This window comes from Physella acuta, unplaced genomic scaffold, assembly GCF_028476545.2.
Source record: "Physella acuta isolate Inbredline_101_S28 unplaced genomic scaffold, ASM2847654v3 ptg000213l, whole genome shotgun sequence".
Lineage (NCBI taxonomy): Eukaryota > Metazoa > Mollusca > Gastropoda > Physidae > Physella > Physella acuta.
The window spans coordinates 120,587-144,513 of record NW_026731732.1 but is presented as its reverse complement, the minus strand read 5'-3'; the positions used below and the strand labels follow the sequence as shown (position 1 = coordinate 144,513).

The 23,927-nt window shown below is 36.8% G+C and overlaps 3 protein-coding genes across 3 annotated transcripts; 1 reads left to right on the top strand and 2 right to left on the bottom strand.

The window, feature by feature from the left end:
- Nucleotides 1–911: 911 nt before the first annotated feature.
- LOC131937556 (beta-1,3-galactosyl-O-glycosyl-glycoprotein beta-1,6-N-acetylglucosaminyltransferase-like) lies at nt 912–8,454 on the bottom strand. Its single transcript, XM_059295087.1, has 5 exons — nt 7,544–8,454; nt 6,474–6,557; nt 2,014–2,153; nt 1,399–1,509; nt 912–1,107 (listed from the first exon to the last, which is right to left on the bottom strand). Exons 1-5 carry the CDS (start codon nt 8,452–8,454, stop codon nt 917–919), a joined length of 1,437 nt encoding a protein of 478 aa, XP_059151070.1. The 3' UTR covers nt 912–916.
- A 2,958-nt stretch (nt 8,455–11,412) lies between these two features.
- LOC131937555 (galactoside 2-alpha-L-fucosyltransferase Sec1-like) lies at nt 11,413–16,254 on the bottom strand. The gene is made up of 4 exons (XM_059295086.1): nt 16,173–16,254; nt 13,858–13,953; nt 13,288–13,548; nt 11,413–12,040 (listed from the first exon to the last, which is right to left on the bottom strand). Exons 2-4 carry the CDS (start codon nt 13,944–13,946, stop codon nt 11,428–11,430), a joined length of 963 nt encoding a protein of 320 aa, XP_059151069.1. The 5' UTR covers nt 13,947–13,953; nt 16,173–16,254; the 3' UTR covers nt 11,413–11,427.
- Nucleotides 16,255–19,089: 2,835 nt separating this feature from the next.
- Nucleotides 19,090–20,731, top strand: LOC131937583 (galactoside alpha-(1,2)-fucosyltransferase 2). The gene is made up of 2 exons (XM_059295122.1): nt 19,090–19,461; nt 20,059–20,731. Exons 1-2 carry the CDS (start codon nt 19,187–19,189, stop codon nt 20,687–20,689), a joined length of 906 nt encoding a protein of 301 aa, XP_059151105.1. The 5' UTR covers nt 19,090–19,186; the 3' UTR covers nt 20,690–20,731.
- Nucleotides 20,732–23,927: the final 3,196 nt, after the last annotated feature.

Below are 23,927 nucleotides of genomic sequence, written 5' to 3'. Positions count from 1 at the left end.
TCTGTTTATTAGTGTATTCAGCCAGCTGCGTGTTGCTGTTATAAGAGTTTCTTCCAGGCATCTCCCCGCGAACGAAATGGAATATATTTAGAAAACATACTTTTACCAGTGTCCGACCAACCCCCGGAAATTTTTTGTCCGCCCCCCCCCCCCCGAAATTATCAAGTGCACCCCCTCCCCCCGGAGAAAAATGTCTGGAAGAAACACTGGTTGTTATTCGTCCCTGATGCTGGAACAATGTGATGTTGACGGGAGCAGTTTACTACAATACTACAACACAATTTACAATCTTGTAAATGTTGTGTGAAGACATCATTACAGTCTGACTAGTCTTGTGAGCACTTACATTAATACGTGCTCCATGTAATTAACCACTTTGAAACATATCTTCACTAAATTATCACCAAATGTGTTGTATTGAATACGTTCATGTACAAAACGTTAATTTAAATTGATTAATTTAATTATCTCTCGTTTTTAATAGAGGTAACTTCAGCAGTGATTAAAAAATATATTTTATAGTTGTATTAATTGTTAAAGCTAATTATTAATCCCCGGTTAAAATTTTAAAATCTTCGATCATATGCGTTCAAACAATCCATTAGAAGATTTCACTATCATTTCACTATCATACCAAAATCACGGTTAGCAAAAAAAAAAAGGCAGGCATGTATTACTTTATCCTTTAAACATAAATTTGTCTGATGCAAATGGTTTTTGCATACCTTTATCTGATAACACTTATATTAATTAAATGGTCTACTTGGTAAGACTTTATATTGCTATTGTAGGAAACAAAAAAAAACTATGTCCTTTTAAGCAATCAAAGTATTGTTTTTCTCATTAGCAATAACATTATTCAAAGTTTTAAACACGATTTTTATTTAAAACAATTTTTTATTTGCCTCGAGGAGTCTTATGTGACCTGATTGAGAACCGCTCTCAACTTCTTATAACCAGAAGCGTCAAATGTCTTGAGTCCCAGATATTCATCTCTGGTCTCGTTAAAAAGTTTTTCCTCCAGGCAACCGATGACCAGACTGTCCACGTCCTGGAAGAATTTGTTGGCGAACAGCTGCATCGATTGTGTCAGTGATGGGAGGTCACCTGTAGGCGAAAAGACGTTGTCACGAAATGTCAGGTTTGTGAATGCGAAAAGAAGAAACAATGAACAAAAAAAAATTAAATTTGTTTTGTTTGTAGAACATAATATGGAAATGCTATAGGTCTATACTTTTACTTATAAATTACACTTTTAATTATTATAAAATAATTGAATTAAATTAAAAAAAATACTAGTTTTATTAGCAATAAATAACTAGTCTAGCTAAAATAGTCTTTTAAAACCGATTGTTGAAAAATTATGCCGCTGAAATGCCCTGTGTAGTTTTGATGTACCTATAGTTAAAATACAAATATCCCGAACAAATTGTCCGGCACATGTTTTATTGTTGATGTTCTGTCGCCAAACTTTGTATCGGTTGACATAAGAACTGTGGTCAGGGTCTCCTGTAAAATAAAGTGGTTGCACGTAACTAATGCAGGAAGGTCGTCATTATAAAGGATAAATAGCAAAACAGAGGAAGGAAAAAGTAAACTCGTCTAAAGTAATATTAGACTGAGCTTTTAAACAGATGGCCGGACTGTAATATACTTGAATGACCTTATTAATGTAATATGTATCGAAATTCTTATGACAAGTTAAGATCAAATAGCATATCACAAAGATTTGAGGACAGTTAACAAATATGAATTGTTCTTTTCAAAATATCGATTGATTTTAACTAGAGGTGGACTGGTCTTTTATAATGATTGAGTAATAACACAAGGATATTTTACTCGCTTCGTTTTTACAATGATTGAATGACCTTAAGCAAAAACGGGTTACTTTGAACAAAGAGGTATTGACCTAAAACAAAGATAGAGTGACCGAAACTGACATTTCCAGACCTTTAACCAAGATGGACTGACAGTGAAGAAAGACGGAATGACCTTGAACTTGAATAGACTGACCTTTAAATGTACCCCTGATGCCCAGCTGGGGGTTGTAGTTGAGCGTTACAAAGAAAGTCTCGTCTGGCACGTGAGTGGACCGTGTCCAGTTTAGCAAGGTGTGAGCAGTTTCGTTGTGGAGGATGTAATCAACAAAATATCTGTGGGGTATGTAATCAACAAAGTGCATGTAATAATAATGAGGGTGTAATCAACAAGTGTCTGTAATAATGTGTGAATGTAATCAACAAAGTGTCTGTAATAATGTGTGGATGTAATCAACAAAGTGTCTGTAATAATGTGTGGATGTAATCAACAAAGTGTCTGTAATAATGTGTGTATGTAATCAACAAAGTGTCTGTAATAATGTGAGGATGTAATCAACAAAGTGTCTGTAATAATGTGTGGATGTAATCAACAAAGTGTCTGTAATATTGTGTGGATGTAATCAACAAAGTGTCTGTAATAATGTGTGTATGTAATCAACAAAGTGTCTGTAATAATGTGTGAATGTAATCAACAAAGTGTCTGTAATAATGTGTGTATGTAATCAACAAAGTGTCTGTTGGTATGTAATCAACAAAGTGTCTGTAATAATGTGTGGATGTAATCAACAAAGTGTCTGTAATAATGTGTGGATGTAATCAACAAAGTGTCTGTAATAATGTGTGAATGTAATCAACAAAGTGTCTGTAATAATGTGTGAATGTAATCAACAAAGTGTCTGTAATAATGTGTGAATGTAATCAACAAAGTGTCTGTAATAATGTGTGGATGTAATCAACAAAGTGTCTGTAATAATGTGTGAATGTAATCAACAAAGTGTCTGTAATAATGTGTGAATGTAATCAACAAAGTGTCTGTAATAATGTGTGAATGTAATCAACAAAGTGTCTGTAATAATGTGTGGATGTAATCAACAAAGTGTCTGTAATAATGTGTGGATGTAATCAACAAAGTGTCTGTAATAATGTGAGGATGTAATCAACAAAGTATCTGTAATAATGTGTGTGTGGATGTAATCAACAAAGTGTCTGTAATAATGTGTGAATGTAATCAACAAAGTGTCTGTAATAATGTGTGAATGTAATCAACAAAGTGTCTGTAATAATGTGTGAATGTAATCAACAAAGTGTCTGTAATAATGTGTGGATGTAATCAACAAAGTGTCTGTAATAATGTGTGGATGTAATCAACAAAGTGTCTGTAATAATGTGTGAATGTAATCAACAAAGTGTCTGTAATAATGTGTGGATGTAATCAACAAAGTGTCTGTAATAATGTGTGGATGTAATCAACAAAGTGTCTGTAATAATGTGTGGATGTAATCAACAAAGTGTCTGTAATAATGTGAGGATATAATCAACAAAGTGCATGTAATAATGTGTGGATGTAATCAACAAAGTGTCTGTAATAATGTGTGGATGTAATCAACAAAGTGTCTGTAATAATGTGTGGATGTAATCAATAAAGTGTGTAATAATGTGTGGATGTAATCAACAAAGTGTCTGTAATAATGTGTGGATGTAATCAACAAAGTGTCTGTAATAATGTGTGGATGTAATCAATAAAGTGTGTAATAATGTGTGGATGTAATCAACAAAGTGTCTGTAATAATGTGTGGATGTAATCAACAAAGTGTCTGTAATAATGTGTGGATGTAATCAACAAAGTGTCTGTAATAATGTGTGGATGTAATCAACAAAGTGTCTGTAATAATGTGTGGATGTAATCAACAAAGTGTCTGTAATAATGTGTGGATGTAATCAACAAAGTGTCTGTAATAATGTGAGGATGTAATCAACAAAGTGCATGTAATAATGTGTGGATGTAATCAACAAAGTGTCTGTAATAATGTGTGGATGTAATCAACAAAGTGTCTGTAATAATGTGTGAATGTAATCAACAAAGTGTCTGTAATAATGTGAGGATGTAATCAACAAAGTGTCTGTAATAATGTGTGGATGTAATCAACAAAGTGTCTGTAATAATGTGTGGATGTAATCAAAAAAGTGTCTGTAATAATGTGTGGATGTAATCAACAAAGTTTCTGTAATAATGTGTGGATGTAATCAACAAAGTTTCTGTAATAATGTGTGGATGTAATCAACAAAGTGTCTGTAATAATGTGTGGATGTAATCAACAAAGTGTCTGTAATAATGTGTGAATGTAATCAACAAAGTGTCTGTAATAATGTGAGGATGTAATCAACAAAGTGTCTGTAATAATGTGTGTGTGGATGTAATCAACAAAGTGTCTGTAATAATGTGTGGATGTAATCAAAAAAGTGTCTGTAATAATGTGTGGATGTAATCAACAAAGTTTCTGTAATAATGTGTGGATGTAATCAACAAAGTGTCTGTAATAATGTGTGGATGTAATCAACAAAGTGTCTGTAATAATGTGAGGATGTAATCAACAAAGTGTCTGTAATAATGTGAGGATGTAATCAACAAAGTGCATGTAATAATGTGTGGATGTAATCAACAAAGTGTCTGTAATAATATGTGGATGTAATCAACAAAGTGTCTGTAATAATGTGTGGATGTAATCAACAAAGTGTCTGTAATAATGTGTGGATGTAATCAACAAAGTGTCTGTAATAATGTGTGGATGTAATCAATAAAGTGTGTAATAATGTGTGGATGTAATCAACAAAGTTTCTGTAATAATGTGTGGATGTAATCAACAAAGTGTCTGTAATAATGTGTGGATGTAATCAACAAAGTGCATGTAATAATGTGTGGATGTAATCAACAAAGTGTCTGTAATAATGTGTGGATGTAATCAACAAAGTGTCTGTAATAATGTGTGAATGTAATCAACAAAGTGTCTGTAATAATGTGTGGATGTAATCAACAAAGTGTCTGTAATAATGTGTGGATGTAATCAACAAAGTGTCTGTAATAATGTGTGGATGTAATCAAAAAAGTGTCTGTAATAATGTGTGGATGTAATCAACAAAGTGTCTGTAATAATGTGTGGATGTAATCAACAAAGTGTCTGTAATAATGTGTGAATGTAATCAACAAAGTGTCTGTAATAATGTGTGGATGTAATCAACAAAGTGTCTGTAATAATGTGTGGATGTAATCAACAAAGTGTCTGTAATAATGTGTGGATGTAATCAACAAAGTGTCTGTAATAATGTGTGGATGTAATCAACAAAGTGTCTGTAATAATGTGTGGATGTAATCAACAAAGTGTCTGTAATAATGTGTGGATGTAATCAACAAAGTGTCTGTAATAATGTGAGGATGTAATCAACAAAGTGTCTGTAATAATGTGATGATGTAATCAACAAAGTGCATGTAATAATGTGTGGATGTAATCAACAAAGTGTCTGTAATAATATGTGGATGTAATCAACAAAGTGTCTGTAATAATGTGTGGATGTAATCAACAAAGTGTCTGTAATAATGTGTGGATGTAATCAACAAAGTGTCTGTAATAATGTGTGGATGTAATCAACAAAGTGTCTGTAATATTGTGTGGATGTAATCAACAAAGTGTCTGTAATAATGTGTGGATGTAATCAACAAAGTGTCTGTAATAATGTGTGGATGTAATCAACAAAGTGTCTGTAATAATGTGTGGATGTAATCAACAAAGTGTCTGTAATAATGTGTGGATGTAATCAACAAAGTGTCTATAATAATGTGTGGATGTAATCAACAAAGTGTCTGTAATAATGTGTGTATGTAATCAACAAAGTGCATGTAATAATGTGTGGATGTAATCAACAAAGTGTCTGTAATAATGTGTGGATGTAATCAACAAAGTGTCTGTAATAATGTGAGGATATAATCAACAAAGTGCATGTAATAATGTGAGGATGTAATCAACAAAGTGTCTGTAATAATGTGTGGATGTAATCAACAAAGTGTCTGTAATAATGTGTGGATGTAATCAACAAAGTGTCTGTAATAATGTGTGTATGTAATCAACAAAGTGTCTGTAATAATGTGAGGATGTAATCAACAAAGTGTCTGTAATAATGTGTGGATGTAATCAACAAAGTGTCTGTAATAATGTGTGGATGTAATCAACAAAGTGTCTGTAATAATGTGTGGATGTAATCAACAAAGTGTCTGTAATAATGTGTGGATGTAATCAACAAAGTGTCTGTAATAATGTGTGGATGTAATCAACAAAGTGTCTGTAATAATGTGAGGATATAATCAACAAAGTGCATGTAATAATGTGAGGATGTAATCAACAAAGTGTCTGTAATAATGTGTGGATGTAATCAACAAAGTGTCTGTAATAATGTGTGGATGTAATCAACAAAGTGTCTGTAATAATGTGTGGATGTAATCAACAAAGTGCATGTAATAATAATGAGGGTGTAATCAACAAAGGGTGTGAAATTTTGTTGAGTATTTCATCATGCACGAGTACTGCTTTTTTTTTAAAGTAATGATCACATAAAGAGGACAAGTTTCCTAGAAAATCGGATACTTTAAAAAGCAGTAACTACCTGTTTACTACCACATGAACTTGACCTTTCACTGGGCGGATTCCCAAGGGCGGCATTGTTCCATAGAACCGACCAGGGATGACGCTGAGGAATGATTTAAACTTTATACAAACTGTGTTTTTAAAATAAAAAGAGGCTTATTGAGCGACAGTTAAGTCGATCCATATATTTATTATTTAGGGCTAGGGCTAGGGCTGGGGCTAGGACTAGGGCTAGGGCTAGGGCTAGATCTAGGGCTAGGGCTAGGGCTAGGGCTGGGGCTGGGGCTAGGGTTAGGGCTAGGGCTAGGGCTAGGGCTAGGGCTAGGGCTAGGGCTAGGGCTAGGGCTAGGGCTAGGGCTAGGGCTAGGGCTAGGGCTAGGGCTAGGGCTAGGGCTAGGGCTAGGGCTAGGGCTAGGGCTAGGGCTAGGGCTAGGGCTAGGGCTAGGGCTAGGGCTAGGGCTAGGGCTAGGGCTAGGGCTAGGGCTAGGGCTAGGGCTAGGGCTAGGGCTAGGGCTAGGGCTAGGGCTAGGGCTAGGGCTAGGGCTAGGGCTAGGGCTAGGGCTAATATCTAGGGTTGGGGTTGGGTTTGGATTTAGTATTTGGTTGAGATGGATGTTTGGTTTAGGTTTTTTCTTAAGGTTAGGATTAAGTTAAGATATAGGTCTACAAGTTGGAGTTTGGTTTGGGGTTGTGTTTAGGGTTAGGTTTAATCATAGGGTTGGAGTTTTGGTTAGGGTTAGGGTCATGATTCTTGAGCTAGTGGGAGGGGGGGGGGGGTAATTACTCAGTGGGGTAATACACAGGGGGTAATAGATCCTTGTGGTGATGTCGGTGTGGGGGGGGGGGGGGGGGGAATGCCCGGGGGGTAGTTGACAGCTGGAGGGGGTAATGTCCTAGACCCGTTTAATTGTATGTGACTGTAAATAGATATCAAATTATGTTGTGATTCCAATGTCACTTCTTCGTTGTATACAAGTGCGAGTTTACAAGGGTACCATACACGCTTGCGGTTTTCAAGAATTAATGTACCCAATGTTTTGTTTTTGAAAATGTAACAAGAATTCACCAGCTAACTTTGTATCAACTGACCGTTTCAGGCTACCTGCCATGTCGTTGCTGCCGTTGAAAGCTTTGAGAATCTTGACCAGCTGACCGTTGGTCTTGAGAGGGAACTCCTGCCCCGTCAGGTTGATGTAGTACCTCCACTTCTTGTAGCGCCAGAGGTCCTCCATACACAAGATTTCTGGCTCCAGGACGCTGAACTTACCCCAGGTAACGTCAATACGCCGTGACGTCATGAAGACGTTAGGGAAACATTTGGCTATGGCAGATACAGCCTGATAAAACTTGATGGGTGATTTCTTGTCTACGTGGATACAGTAGTAGTTCTGTGGTCTATAAATAGATCGGAGCAAGCGCTCGACCATCTCTACGTCTTTGTAGACCAATATAGAAAAAGCTAACGGGAAATCCCGTTCTTCTTGTGATAAAAAGGAATCGATGTATCCGCGGTATCGCTTGAAGTGAACACAGTCGCTAGTTAAATCAATGTAGAAATCGTCATTGAAAGCTTTTGGCGATTTGGTGAGATTGTTTTGTAAAGTCTGATGTAAGATTTGCTTGTCTCCAGCTATAAGTGCAGCACAGTTTGTGTCCTTAACGCTGTAGATTGTGGACATGTTAAGTAACCATTCAGCTGCTGTGGCGAGTGGCGGTTTGATGATGTTGTGGATTCGGTTACCACTTAGATGATGTTGAACGCTGTGGGTTTGATTCCCACTTGTATGATGTTGAACGTTGTGGGTTCGATTCCCACTTAAATAATGTTGAACCTTGTGGGTTCGATTCCCACTTGTATGATGTTGAACGTTGTTTTGACTTTGCATCACAAAGTGTAGCAGCATCAAATAGGGCGTCAGCAGGACTAAGAACGATGCAACGACAGCAAAAAGTTTGATGTATGTTAAAGCTGGCCTCCAATTCAGTCGGTTAGCCGCCATTTGTACAGCTTATTGACTAATAACCAGCACTAAACATGAGAAAAATAGCGAGATGTTATAATAGAGAAATGATTAAATATTAAAACATGTACAGTAGTTTACTTTTAAATTAGGTAAAATATTTTAAAAATACACCCCTCATAACATGTTTATGTGAGTAAGATTTGCATTATCTCGATGCTTAAATTTTTCATTGTTTTTCAGGTAAACAATTTTGTGCCCGAAACAAGAAAAAAAACCATAAAAAAAACATCTTCTGGCTCTGAGAATTAGGGCAGTTTGTTGTTAAAAAACCAACCGGATGCGGGGGATGTTGAACAGATATTGTTATAATGTGAAAAAAAAACAAAGGTGAAATCAGCACACAAAACGATACACACACATATATAAATATACACATACACACACACTCACTAGCATACACAAGCACTCATGAGCATACCTACGACAGAGTTAGAACCAATATATTGTGTTATTATAACAATAATATGTGCCGTATCTCATGTCGTTTCTAGTCAATGTTTTGGATTCACCCCCCCCCCCCCCCTTCCGCTTGGACGTCATACACTGAAGACCCCTCTACATGTGTACGTGCTTGTGCATCTACTTTTGCAGGTGCATGTACACTTTTAATAAGATTATTACATTTTACGTACATATTAATTCCAAGTTTTGTGTATTGAATTTCTGCATTGTTATATTCGGGTAAAAGTCACAAACTGCAAATACTTGTTATAAAATTAATATTTCCAAGAAAATTGACATAATAGCGGACATAAAAGCGTGTATTGATTCAAATGAGGCAGACACAAAAAAGCAGGTATGAGAGGTATGTACTTAAGGGGTAAAAAGATACAGTTGAGAATATGTTTGACTTCTTTATCAACACCGCGTTAAGGGTTTTAAGTTACCGTATTTGAGAATGCTTTCTTGGATTTCTCATCCAAAGGTTACAATTTTTAACTGTCTATTCAAATACCAAGGCCTGAATTTTCTCTGAGTGTAAGTGGGTATTTTTTGTGAAGGTGAAACTTTTGGCGAAAGAAACGAATTTATTTTTAGAGCTAAGGAATAAAATATAAAAATAAATATAGGCCTAGCTGTAAATATATATCCACACTGAAAATGTCAAGGACACATTAATAAATAAAAGCGTTAAAAGCTGAAACCACGATACAACGAGTTGCGAATATTTTAAATTGACTGCCGACTTGTTTATCTATACATTTTAAGTGTTAATAAAATAGCAGTAAAATGTTACATCTCAAAGATGGCACAATATACAACATTTTGCGACATTACGCCACTCAAATTCTAATCTAAGTCATAACGAAAACAATGTAAAAATTCATAAAAAAACGTTTTAATAAAAAGCTTTTATGTAATAATTCACTAAAAAGGCGAAAATAAATTATACACTAAAATTTAAATAACTATAAATAAAAGCGTGCGTCACTTAAGTATCTATTGGATACCGCTACTAATATTTTTTTTTATAGTTATTTAAATAGTAGTGTATAATTTTGTTCTACTTTTTAGTGCATTATTAAATAAAAGCTTGTCATTAAAACCTTTTTTATAATTTTTTTTAGTACTTTACATGTTTTATTTACAATACAGTTACATGATTAATAGACGCCCTATTGAACGTGATAACTTGTGTATAATAGCGCGGAATAGCTTGATAAGACTACTAATTTGGACCCGCAATTTCGCTAGGGCAATGCGATCTAGACAGACTGACGGCAAAATGAAGAGGAAGTGATGTTAAATAAAAGCTTGTAAAAAAATAAAAAAACGTTTTCTCGTTGTCTGTCGTTAAATTTATGGTACATAAAATTCTTTTTTAAGTGGTCTGAGTTTGTTTTATTGAGCAATGTCGGTGAACTATATTCACAAGGACACCACAACGACGGAGTGGTAAAAACGCATGATTTATTCCAGTGGCGACGCTAGGTCGGGTGTCACACGGTGCGGCACTCAGTGGTGTCACCCCCCCCCCACAAGAAACAAAGTATATATATATATATATATATATATATATATATATATATATATATATATATATATATATATATATATATAATAACGATGTTTAAGGTGTCATGGTGTCACACCCAGCCTCTTGTAATAATTGTCTATTAGTACTTACAAGTCTATTTAATTTTAATTAATCATTATGATACTGGCAAAAGAGCATTGTCTCCAAAACATTTTGTAATATTGTGCATTGGTGTCACCCCCCTAAATGGCGTCATCCGGTGCGGTCCGCACCCCCGCCCCGCCTTTACTATGCCACTGCTTTATTCTCACTTTTACAATATTTTTATTTCTAAAATCTTAGGGTGAGAGCGTTTGAAAGAACACCCACATTCTTTTTATCTACTTTGATCTGCGTTTACAGTTGCTGTAACTTTATTGCAAGTTAAAAAAATTTCCCCTGAGCAAAATCCAATGCAGAACTAACCAAGTTGTAACCGAATGCTTTAGTCTAAATCAAAATCTTAAACAAAAAGACTCTAACCCGCTAGAAAATTGTTTAAAGCGAAACCATAAAAAAAGTATTCGAATTCATCAGCCTTATTGTTTTAGATTCTCTTATCGATGGTCACAGCTAATTTGACACAGCTTTAATATAGTAGACATTTTAAACTGCTATGTTGTGCCCTGGATTGGACACAGTCTATAGCGTTATGATGAATAAAATACATGGTCTAGGAAAATCCTACTCCTTTAAGGCCTTCATAGCTATGTTTATGTTCTAACTGCTAACTTGGTTTTCTGTTTAGGAATAATTTAAATTACCATTTATAAATTTGTCAAATATATTCTTGTGTTTTCTTCAACGAACATAACTTATTTTAATAATACTTTTGAAAAAAATTGTTAATAAATAAGTATACGATTGTTAGTTATCTTTCAATAACTGTAGGTTAAAAATGTGGTATTCACCTTATTGTTTCAACTATTTTTTTAATCTCTTATACCAATCCATTTGTGAGGGAAATATTCACTTTCTGTTGACGTCTGATTGTTTACGTTGTTATAATAGATGGTAGCTCCATCAGCGAGCCAAGCTGCCCACCAGCCGAACGATCCAGTCGAGATGATCAGATGAGTTGTGCTGGCTAAAATGGCCAAATGTCCTGCAGCAGGACCTGAGTCTAGGACAATCAGGTCCTGTTGGTCACTGAAGTTCTCCCTGCACCACAGCGGGTCGTCACTGCTGATGATAAACAAAGCTGTACCGGACAGCAAGCTCCTCATTAATTTGATGGCTTTAGTAAAGTAAGATAAGGGGGCTATAATTAACTTCCTGGCTACCGATCGTTGGACCTTCCCCCTGTAGATGTGTACACCAACAAACGTCACAACAAACGTCAACGATGGATACAATCTCCTGAGGTTTTTGTAGAATTGGTTGGCGAAATTCTGGATCTCTGGGTGAAACGTGAACTCTCGTCGAATCTCCTCCTGGACGAGATGAAAATATTTCCACGACTGATACTGACCCCTGAGGGTGAGGTTTATCCTCGGGAGTTCCGCGTGAGCAGCTTCAGTTCTCCAAGTACTCAACACGGGCCACCTGAAGGGAGAAGTCGTTAGTGATAGAAAACTGGAGATTGTGGGAGAACTAAATGTAGTCTAGTGTTGGTGATAGAAAACTGGAGATTGTGGGAGAACTAAATGTAGTCTAGTGTTGGTGATAGAAAACTGGAGATTGGGGGAGAACTAAATGTAGTCTAGTGTTGGTGATAGAAAACTGGAGATTGTGGGAGAACTAAATGTAGTCTAGTGTTGGTGATAGAAAACTGGAGATTGTGGGAGAACTAAATGTAGTCTAGTGTTGGTGATAGAAAACTGGAGATTGTGGGAGAACTAAATGTAGTCTAGTGTTGGTGATAGAAAACTGGAGATTGTGGGAGAACTAAATGTAGTCTAGGGTTGGTGATAGAAAACTGGAGATTGTGGGAGAACTAAATGTAGTCTAGTGTTGGTGATAGAAAACTGGAGATTGTGGGAGAACTAAATGTAGTCTAGTGTTGGTGATAGAAAACTGGAGATTGTGGGAGAACTAAATGTAGTCTAGTGTTGGTGATAGAAAACTGGAGATTGGGGGAGAACTAAATGTAGTCTAGTGTTGGTGATAGAAAACTGGAGATTGTGGGAGAACTAAATGTAGTCTAGGGTTGGTGATAGAAAACTGGAGATTGTGGCAGAAGTAAATGTGGTCTAGGGTTGGTGATAGAAAACTGGAGATTTTGGGAGAACTAAATGTAGTCTAGTGTTGGTGATAGAAAACTGGAGATTGTGGGAGAACTAAATGTGGTCTAGGGTTGGTGATAGAAAACTGGAGATTGGGGGAGAACTAAATGTAGTCTAGTGTTGGTGATAGAAAACTGGAGATTGTGGGAGAACTAAATGTAGTCTAGTGTTGGTGATAGAAAACTGGAGATTGTGGGAGAACTAAATGTAGTCTAGGGTTGGTGATAGAAAACTGGAGATTGTGGCAGAAGTAAATGTGGTCTAGGGTTGGTGATAGAAAACTGGAGATTGTGGGAGAACTAAATGTAGTCTAGCTGGATTTTCACACAGTGTTTCTTCCAGACTTGTCTCCCGGAGGAAGGGGTGGGGTGTCTCCGAAATTATATATATATATATATATATATATATATATATATATATATATATATATATATATATATATATTATATACTTAATGGAAATATATAGTTTATAAGCATCCTCTTCTCCCACCCGAGAAGTTTAAAGTGCCCCCCTCACTCTCGTAGAAAAATATCTGAAAGAAACCCTTTCACAAACATAACATACCCTGAAGCACGAATGTAGTTTTTCGTAATGGAAATGTTGAATATTTTTCGTAAATTTTCACCACCCTCAATCAAGGGCTGTCTATTTTTAGCTCGAGCTATACCTAGCAGTGAAGCGTACAGAAACATTTGATCACCCAGGAGAGACACCAAATAGTCTTCCCTTGTCTGAACTTCCAAAGATTCATTTGTGAGGGCTGGTGGGCCATATTTTCTTACAGATGCTAGTCTAGCAGTCAGAAATTTGTCACTGTCGCTGAACCTAAATGAGAACAGGACACGGTTAATCAGGAACTACAACTGCCATAATAATTGTTCACGTCCTCGAAAGTATGATAATAATTTTAATTCTGAATAATCTTAATGTATAAATAGATCACAAAGATAAGAGGCTAAATTCCCAGGTTGCCCAATTCTGTTTTCAAAATAAACGACAATGTAACTGATACATGGAGTAAAAATTATATACTTCTAGGAGCACACGTAACATCCCTATGAATGTTAATTTTATCTACCCGTGTCGTTAAATTCTCTTGCCTTAAAAATAAAGCGAATAATTTTAAGGACTTACAGTAGAAGAAAGAAAAACGCCAACACCGAAAGGTTGAGAGTGATGAATGTGAACTTAACTCGGCTTTTGACAAGGGACCTTATAGGCATATCATGTCTGTAAATAAAAACAGAAAATGTTTTAGGCATGTGTAAACAAAAGTGCTTTAGGGATGTCATGTTTGTTAACAAAAAATATGTTAGACAATAGCTATCTGAAAACAAAGCAAGAAATATTTGAGATATGTCACATCTGTAGCCTAAATAATAAGCGACTTTTGAATTTGTTATCGCTGAAGAAGAAAAGGAACCTTCATCAAACAAATCTGAAGTCACGTTGATAGTTGTACAGCATGTGACACTAAATAAACACCATGTCAGACTAAATTTACACCATAAGACACTAAATTTACAGCATGTGACACTAAATTTACAGCATGTGACACTAAACTTACAATATGTGACACTAAATTTACACCATGTGACACTAAATTTACAGCAAGTGATACTAAATTTACACCATGTGACACTAAATTTACAGCATGTGACACTAAATTTACAGCATGTGACACTAAATTTACACCATGTGACACTAAATTTGCACCATGTGATACTAAATTTACACCATGTGACACTAAATTTACACCATGTGACACTAAATTTGCACCATGTGATACTAAATTTACACCATGTGACACTAAATTTATAGCATGTGACACTAAATTTACAGCATGTGACACTAAATTTACAGAATGTGACACTAAGTTTACAGAATGTGACACTAAATTTACACCATGTGACACTAAATTTACAGCAAGTGACACTAAATTCACTGACGGTGACATTAAAAAACAGACTATAATACTGGAATTAATTATTACAATTAAAAAAAAATAAACAACAACATCCAATCATAAAGGAATTTATTCTTACACTAAAAAAAACAGCCTATAATACAGTAATTTATGAAAGAGCAGGAGTCTTTAATAGGATTTGCAAGATCTGTTTGAAGTTTTGTTTTACTTGCACGGATATTTTAATAAAATGTGTGTAGAGATTATCCCCCCCCCTCCCCCCCCACCCAACAATTTTCGACCTTCCCTCACATGTCTTATTTTGACACTCGTTGTCCCGGATGTAAGCGTCCAAAGAAAAGTTTTCTAAAAGTTTACGACATTCTCAATTCAATAGCGTGTTGTGTGTGGGTAGCTGGCACTTCACCAAATCTTTACACGTTGGTGAATTCTTTTTTCGAATTGTCTTTATTTAAAATGTTGAAATTAGAATATAAAATATATTGAAGAAAATAAAACAAAATGTTTGAAAAATACAAAAATACGATGAAAGCTTGTTTTTATTGTACATTGCTAATTTTATTTTTCTTTTAAAAACGAATACTGTTGTTTAACAGCTCGTATGTTGTGTACAGGTAAAACGTTGTGTGTGATTTAAAATATTTTGGTGTTATTTTTAACAAGTGAGCGTACTTTTTCACACCAACGCCGCACGAAAAGTTCACAAAAGTCACATTTTGCTGAACACTCCCTACTATCCCCCCCCCCCCCCCCCCCTCCCCACCTGGCTTGACGTATTAAGTGTATGATCCTATTTCACAGTTGGAATCTTAATCTAAAAATAGACAAGTTGGACAAAAAAACAAAAAAACCTGTGAATTTAAGAGTTGAATTAAGACGCTTGACTTGTTATCTAAACGCAAACAACTGCAACAAAGCGTTTTTGTCAATAGTGCAGTAATTTAAACGACTTTATCGCCATTTTTACAAGAAATGTATCCTATTTTTGAAGTCTAAACTATTAAATGTTGATAGGATTTTAAGATGTCGTGAATTGTTTAGGTAAATTATTCAGTTAGAGAAATCTCGTGCTAACAAGATGTAATAAAGTTACCCCAGACTACGGGACAAATCTTAAGCCGCATGTCTTTTGTAACAAGATCTTATACAATGTGATCAGTCTTGGCAGCGTTAAAGTTGTAAATCTGTGCACACGACGAAACAAACCAAAGTAATTCCTATATCGTTGGCTGTTTTTTTAGTGTCAGAATATTCTTTTTAATCTCTTAAACTGGAGAGCGTATTTCATGCTTTACACAAGATTTACAAAGATAAAAGCACATACTGGTTTACTAACTTACTAAAGAATATTCGTGTTTTATATTTGTAGGTATAATTCGATTTTAATAAATCAAATAAAACATTGTGATTGATTGAGTGATTTATATTGCTATTAAGAAACATCATTAGATTCGATCATTACATGTCTTAAACAATTTAGAAAATTAAAGTATTCAAGTATATTAAACAAGTACCAACTTACCATAATTCTATATTCCTTTGGATTACACTAAAAAGGGTCTACTTGGTAAGTTTGTTCTTTAAATAGTTTAACAATGTAAGAACTTTATCTAACAACGAAAATAAAACAGATTGCACTATTTTCTAATGAAATCAAATATGTAAAAGAATATAGGAAATAAAAGAAAAAAAATCCAGACTTTTGTCTGTCGACTTCAAAGCGAGGCTAAGCTAGTTACGTCATAAAAAGGAAAGATTGATTAGTTTGGCTTATTTTACACCTATGGCCATATATGGTAATGATTTTATTCTGCGAAATCGAGACAGTTTTTTTACACGTCGTATGGCATTTAAAAAAACCCACTGAGGCAATCACACCACCACCCTTCAGCCACCCCCCCCCCCCCCACCTCCACATGCACTGGAACAAACCCATCTACTGACTGGAACACACACAGACACACACACGCACACACACACACAGACACACACAGACACACACACAGACACACACAGACACACACACACAGACACACACACACAGACACACACACAGACACACACACAGACACACACACGCAGACACACACACACTATTGTAGTTACGTATATTCATGCGACGCACAGCAAACCATGAATCGTATTGGTGAATGGTTTATTTTTTCTCTAGGCATTTTGATAAGGTTTTCAAATCAATGTTAATTTACCAACAAAATAAAGGAATAAAAGAAAACAATAATAAATAAATAAATCACTACACCCAATGTCCAGCCACAATTGTCGATTTAAAACTTTTCTGTTTTGTGGACATTTTTTATGTCTATAGTTTATTTAATAATAAAATTAAAAGAAAAAAAACCGAGGTAATATGGAAGTGTGTATGACAAGATTGGATGAGGGTACATGAATTTCTACAGGGTTTGCTTCAGTCTTCGCCAACTTTCTTCAGTGATAACGATACATAACACAACAAATATTAACAATGAAGTCGATCGCTTTATACAATATGCGACGAAAAAAACCCACATTGTTAAAATAATTAAAATATTTTTTTCTGGTTTCATTTAACACACGAACTCACTATTCATGGCCTCGTAATTTGTTTCAATTATTGAAAGAATTGAGGAAATGTAATGAAGTAAGGTGAGGGTTTAGAGGAAATGTAATGTGTTGTGTAAGGTTACACTATTGAGGGTTTAGAGGAAATGAAATGTGTTGTTTAAGGTTACACTATTGAGGGTTTAGAGGAAATGTAATGTGTTGTTTAAGGTTACACTATTGAGGGTTTAGAGGAAATGTAATGTGTTGTGTAAGGTTACACTATTGAGGGTTTAGAGGAAATGTAATTGTTTTTGTAGTCCAACTATTGAGGGTTGATAAGAAATGTAACGTGTAATTTTAGGTTCATTTGAACGTAAAATTCTTCGTGTACACTTTTAGTTAGACACGTTAGCGAGTGCACAGGTTAGACAAATGAACGTATCGAGTCTGTTTCAGTGTTTGTTTAGGTAGGTTGTACCATGTAGGCCTACATGGGCGGAGTCAACAACTGGAGGGTGTGGCTGGTGACAACATAAGGTGTGGCTGTGTGGCTGGTGACAACATGAGGGTGTGGCTGTGTGGGTGGCGATAACTTAGGGTGTGGCGACAAACTGCACATGATGTGGTGGTGGATTTAAAATATGATCCGTGCGCACACAATTGGATAATATTGCTGCATGCTTATATGGACATGCACGTGACATCATATAGGACTAATGTAAGTCTATTGTGATTTATATAGAGCTAGCATACCCATCGTGTGTTGCTGCGATCTAGTCCTACACACCAGAGTGACGAAGTATAAATACTATCAATTTTGTGTTTTTAGATATGCGATCTCTTTTTTTTCCAAGTGTAAACAGCACTGGCACTATGTTGGCTCTTAGATGCCCTACGGCGTACTGTATGAAAGACCTGAGAGTACGTTAATCGTTCTCTGTAATATTGAGTATATCACCGCTCAAGTGTCAGAGGCGTCGCCGAACACTTTCGAGAGCCACCACTTACATATCTGTAGGGGCGCAGTGTGCAACCCGTGGGTGGGTTTAGTCTCTGAGTATTGTGGCCTACCGTGGACCGATTGTATGGCGCTCTTTAAAACGATGTTAGGTGTTACAGTTCTTGTTGGGGAACAGTTTGACCGTTGAATAAAGTAGTACCCCTGCTCCACCGTGCAAGGCGCCCAATCAACGGATCCCACCAGTGTTTCTTCCAGACTTTTTTTCTCCGGGGGGGGGGGGCACTTGAAATTTTCAGGGGGGGGGGGGGGCGGTAGACTTTCTTCTGGGGGAGGGGGGCGGACACTGTTAAAAGTATATATTTTCTATATAAATTTTATTTCGTCCAGGGGGGGGGGGGCGGTAAACTTTTTTCGGAGGGGCAGAGCCCCCCCCCCCCCCCCAGGAAGATGCCTGGAAGAAACTCTGGATCCCACGCGCTAAGATAGCTGTTGTGGAGATTTGGGCTCCAGCCCTTACCCTATGCTGCATACATAACCATAAAATACTGATAGTGAATTATGTTGTGTTGCTTTTTAAATTAACGTGCTATTTTCTTCCTCTAACCTTAACAGACTGCCGGTGAACTGCTTCCTGCTAGACAGCGACATTGTAAAACATGAATCTGTCACGACTTATGAGATCACAACTACACACTTTCCTGTTTTTAACCACCGTCATATTCCTGTCTGCCTCCATTTATTATACTAAGTACGGTAATTTTTAAAATTATAAGCACTTTAAAATTTTTAAAACTCATTCATCAAAAAATTACATTCATGCAAATCTTATTCATTTAAGCAAAACGTGGGTTAGTTATAGGTAGAAGTTGATAATCAAATCAAAGCAGACGGAATTTTTATTGATTGTATCTGCTTGTTTTTAATTTAGTTTGACGTGGAAAAGATCAGCGTCTTCAGTAACCTCACGACATTTGGCGATCTCTCCTCCATCGCCTACTTTAGCATTGACGCTGAACACCATCAGGATAATATACATGAACAACACGGTGAAGGATATCCAAAAAAGTGACACACAAACTCAGATCAGTCCCACGAAATCTTCGAATCCTGTGGAGGATGAGAGTGGGAAATTATTTATAGCTGTGAAAACAGAGAACCTCAAATATCGCCTAGGCAACCAGATGTTTATTTATGCCGCCATGTTGGGCATTGCACGAGCTCAACACAGAGAGGCATTTATTGAGAGCGGGAAGACCCTGGGGCAGACGTTTGCAGTCAGTCACGTGAACAGCCGGGTCAACGTGACCGGGTAGGTTTTTCTTATCGCAGACGAGAATATCGGACCAGACGTTCTCCGCACTTTTTTTTATCCCCTATGCAAACGTTTTTACATTTGTTATCTCCCCGTTTGAACGCTGATATAATGATATCTTCGAATACATGTTTAAATTTAATCGTCAAAAATTTTCCACTTTTTAAATGTTCATATTAATAATTTATAAAACCATGTGTGGGTGTCTTAATGTTGAGGGGTGGGGGGAGGGGGGGCAGGGGGGGGGGACACTGGTAAACGTATATTTTTTCTTTATATATTGTTTCGTTTGGAGGAATGGGGGAGGGGCGCTAGACGTGCTTCTGATAGACGTGCCCCCCCCCCCCCCCCCCCCGAAGAGATACCTGAAAGAAACACTGTTCCATACGTTTTAAATTATTGTATGGTCCTCCCCGCTATAGCCGAATCGTAATTATATTGTAACTTAATTTAGAATCCATTCATTCATTAGAGTAATATTACAATCATAAAACAACTGAGTCTTTTAATACATACAATTATTTTTTCTTTATATTCACACAACGACGCGTTTTTGTTGCTTTCATCAACAAAGAATTAACATAATTATTTCAGTTGGCAAGTCAAGGCGGTGAAAAATTACGCAACCTTTGACCCCGAGGTTTTCCACCTACCGAAAACCAACATTTCTCTCCAAGGATTATTTCAGTCGTGGAAGTATTTTCTTAACATTCAAGACGAGATCAGACGAGAGTTTACATTCCACCCACATATAAGGAAAAAATCAGAAGCCTTCTACAAGAACCTGTTGAAAGATTGTCAAAATTGTACGTTCGTTGGGGTCCATGTCAGGAGAGGAGATTTTTTAACTGCTAAAAACAAGGGGGAAGGTTTTGTAACAGCTTCACGATCGTATTTTATAAAAGCTTTCAACTTAATCAGATCGATATTGACCAATCAAATTGTTTTCATCGTCGGCAGCGACGATCTTGATTGGTGCAGGGTTAATTTAAATATGACTGACGTCATCGTCCTGAATCCTGACGTCCAGACGGTTCACCTGGCGATTTTATCGAACACAACTCACTCGGTCATCTCCACAGGGACGTACGGGTGGTGGGCGGCTTGGCTGGCCAATGGGATCACGGTGTATTATAACAGGTACCCAATAGCTGGATCCAAGATTGATAGAGGCTTCAATAAAGCTGATTACTATCCCCCGACGTGGATTGGAATAGGAGACTGAAATTATCTTGAAACGTAATTTCATAATAATCCATTTTATTATGTATTTATTTTATGCATTTTTAATTTTTTTTTGCATTTTAATAAATATAATATACGGACGTTTATAAAATATATGTGTTAAAATAAACGAACTTGGCTTGTGTAGAAAATGTATTCCACGGGGTTTTTTGTTTTTGGTGATGCCTTACACGATAAATATGCGAGGGTTATAATTAGAGTTAGTGTTGTATAATTATGTCGAGGGCTATGTGAATGTTAACGATATGCTTTTGGTTAGGTGTAGATTGCTACTGGCAATACAACCTGCATTATTCATTGCTCTGTTGTGGGTGTAACGGGCAAATTACACACTAGTGTAGAGTTAACTTAAACATGGGTTTAACAGGCAAAAACTTACACTGGTGTGAACTGATACACGGGTTTAACGGAAAAACGCCCACACTGGTGTAAAGTTAACTGTTACATGGGTTTAACAGGCAAATACCCACACTGGTATAAAGTTAGCTATTTTTCTAGGACACTGATGGCTCCATTGTTCCTAGACACTGACGGGAAAAGATGCCGATCTCTGACAAAAGTACCACTTGCCTGACGCCGATCTCTGACCAACGTACCACTTGCCTGACAGCGACCTCAGATGGACCGGTCTGTTCAACCTGAACTAACTTGCCGATTAACAGGTCGACAAGGACAAAATCAGCGAAAAAAAATTTCAATTTTCTTTTTTTTTCTCATCTATCCATTGTGGTAACATGTCGGCATTGCATTAGATTATGCAAATCAGTTCGAAATTCAGACTTACGAGCTTCATAAATCATAAATATTTATTGAAATACCCAACAAAGAGTCCACCAAACAATTTTGGTCGCCGCCAAGTTGTCGCGGTCCATGTTTGTCTCCCCGATATCCCGCGACTACGTCTCAAATAACATCGTGTAAATCTCCAATTGGCTTCAAGACAGAGAAAAATTGCGCATGAATCAGCGACATTAAAAATGTATTTCCGTCTCTAGACTTGATACAAAATAAAAGTAAAAATCTCATCACGTAATCACGGGGGACATAGGCTTGGGTAATCTCAAAGCTATCAGATATCAGGTCATTTTACCGCCGGCTCCATCTCCACCCCCGGGCTAAAGGAGTATGTGTTTCCACCATCAACCGGTGGAACAATGCTGGCGTTTTCCGGTGCAATATCTGAGCTGCAGGGAGTCGACCGTAACAGAACGGCTTTGTCAACCCTTCAGGATGTGTAAAGGCATCCCAGGTGGTGTGACATTTATGACTAGCGGTCTTCTCAAGTTTACACACAAAACAAATTGCATAAGAAAACGTTTGCATAACAAGTTTTTATGTAATAATGCACTAAGAAGGAGAAAAGAAATGAGTTTCTTTAAATAAATAAAATAATGCACTATTATTTAAATTACTATAAAGAAAAGCGTGGGTCACTATATTATCTATTGGATACCTTTACTTTCTAGTATTTGCCATTAAAACGTGTTTATATGCATTTTTTTTTCAGAATTTTGATTTTTTTAATACAATAGAGTTGCATTCATAAAAACTATTGCGAACCAAATGAACATTACAGTACGCGCATAATATTGCATAATATTAGTAGTGAGACATTCTACTAATTTCAGAAAGTTTTTTTTCATTCATAAAAATAAGTCATCTACTTAAGCCAAATTTAATGTCAGATTGCATTGTTTTCAAGTCTTGACCTACGTGCCAACTTTTTAACGAATCTCTCAGTTAGAAGTACCCGAAATTTCCCTCGCCCGTTTCGATCCATGACGACAGATAGACAGACTGACGACAGATGATGCAAATGCAAGCTAAATAAAACATTTAAATAATTGCTTAAAACCCGTTTTAATAACAAGTTTTTATTGTAATAATGCTCTAAAAAGGGAAAATAAAACATTTTCTTTAAATATATTATAATACACTAGTATTTAAATTACTTTAAAGAAAATCGTATTTCACTACATTATCTATTGGATACCTTTAGTAATATTTAGGAGGAGACCAACGCTTTTCTCCCTCTTAATGCACATTTAGAATCAGTTGATCTCTTAGTCTCGTTAGCGGGACTGTATCAGAACCGTTTTCAGCTCATTATGTTAACTTAACACGGCAACAAAAACAAGCAGCAGCCGCTCGATATAACGAAAAGGCTAAAGAGGTGAAAAGGAAACTAAGAAATGACAAGAGATTGTTTATAAATGAAATGGCAGAGCAGGCCGAAACAGCTGCCAGTAAGGGAGATCTCAAGACGCTCTATGCAACAACCAGAGCTCTGAGTGGGAGGAAAACCAATCCCAACAGGCCAGTGAGGAGCAAAAATGGTAAACTTCTAACGTAAATTGAGGAACAATTGGCACGATGGAGAGAGCACTTCCAGGAATTACTAAACGGTCCAGCACCTCAAGATCCACCAGACCTGGAGCCAGGGGAACCCCTTAACATCAATACTGAGGAAATCACCAGACAGGAAATTCTCAACGCCTTAAATAGTTTGAAGAGTGGCAAGGCAGCTGGACCGGATAATATCCCAGCAGAGGCATTAAAACAAGGTGGGGAAGAAGTAGTAAATCGACTTCATAAATTAATTAACCTGGTCTGAAACACAGGACAGAACCCAACCGATTGGAAAAGGGGCCCCCTTGTGAAGTTGCCTAAGAACGGTGACTTATCTCAGTGTGGAAAATGGAGGGGTTTTACCTTGTTGTCCATACCAAGTAAAGTCCTTACCAGAGTTATTTTGGACAGAATGAAAGAGGCGGTTGACCTTAAGCTAAGAGAGGAACAAGCAGGATTCAGGAAGGAAAGATCTTGTACAGATCAGATAGCCACTCTTAGAATTATTGTAGAACAGACGATAGAATGGCAAGCCCCGCTTTACATCTGCTTTGTTGACTTTGAGAAGGCCTTTGATAGTGTGGATAGGCAAACAATATGGAATCTGTTGAGACACTATGGTGTACCTGCTAAGTTAGTGGAAATAATCCAGCAACTTTACAATGGATTTTCATGCCAAGTTAGCCATGCAGGGAAACTGTCTAAAGAGTTCCAGGTCAATACAGGTGTGAGACAAGGATGTCTGCTGTCGCCCCTCCTCTTCTTGGTGGTTCTCGACTGGGTGACACGCACAGCCTATGCCAGTTCTGGAAAAGGTATTCAGTGGACACTCACGGGGAAACTAGAAGATCTGGAGTTTGCAGATGATC

Coding starts and splice junctions, on each gene's coding strand:
- LOC131937556 (XM_059295087.1), bottom strand. CDS start 8,454: ATGGCGGCTAACCGACTGAATTGGAGGCCAGCTTTAACATACATCAAA. Junction 1,510..2,013: donor CATCAGGGGTACATTTAAAG/GTCAGTCTATTC, acceptor TTTATTTTACAG/GAGACCCTGACCACAGTTCT. Junction 1,108..1,398: donor TATTTGTATTTTAACTATAG/GTACATCAAAAC, acceptor TTTCGCCTACAG/GTGACCTCCCATCACTGACA.
- LOC131937555 (XM_059295086.1), bottom strand. CDS start 13,946: ATGCCTATAAGGTCCCTTGTCAAAAGCCGAGTTAAGTTCACATTCATC. Junction 13,549..13,857: donor GCGTTTTTCTTTCTTCTACT/GTAAGTCCTTAA, acceptor GTTCTCATTTAG/GTTCAGCGACAGTGACAAAT. Junction 12,041..13,287: donor AACTACATTCGTGCTTCAGG/GTATGTTATGTT, acceptor TTCTCCCTTCAG/GTGGCCCGTGTTGAGTACTT.
- LOC131937583 (XM_059295122.1), top strand. CDS start 19,187: ATGAACAACACGGTGAAGGATATCCAAAAAAGTGACACACAAACTCAG. Junction 19,462..20,058: donor AGCCGGGTCAACGTGACCGG/GTAGGTTTTTCT, acceptor TAATTATTTCAG/TTGGCAAGTCAAGGCGGTGA.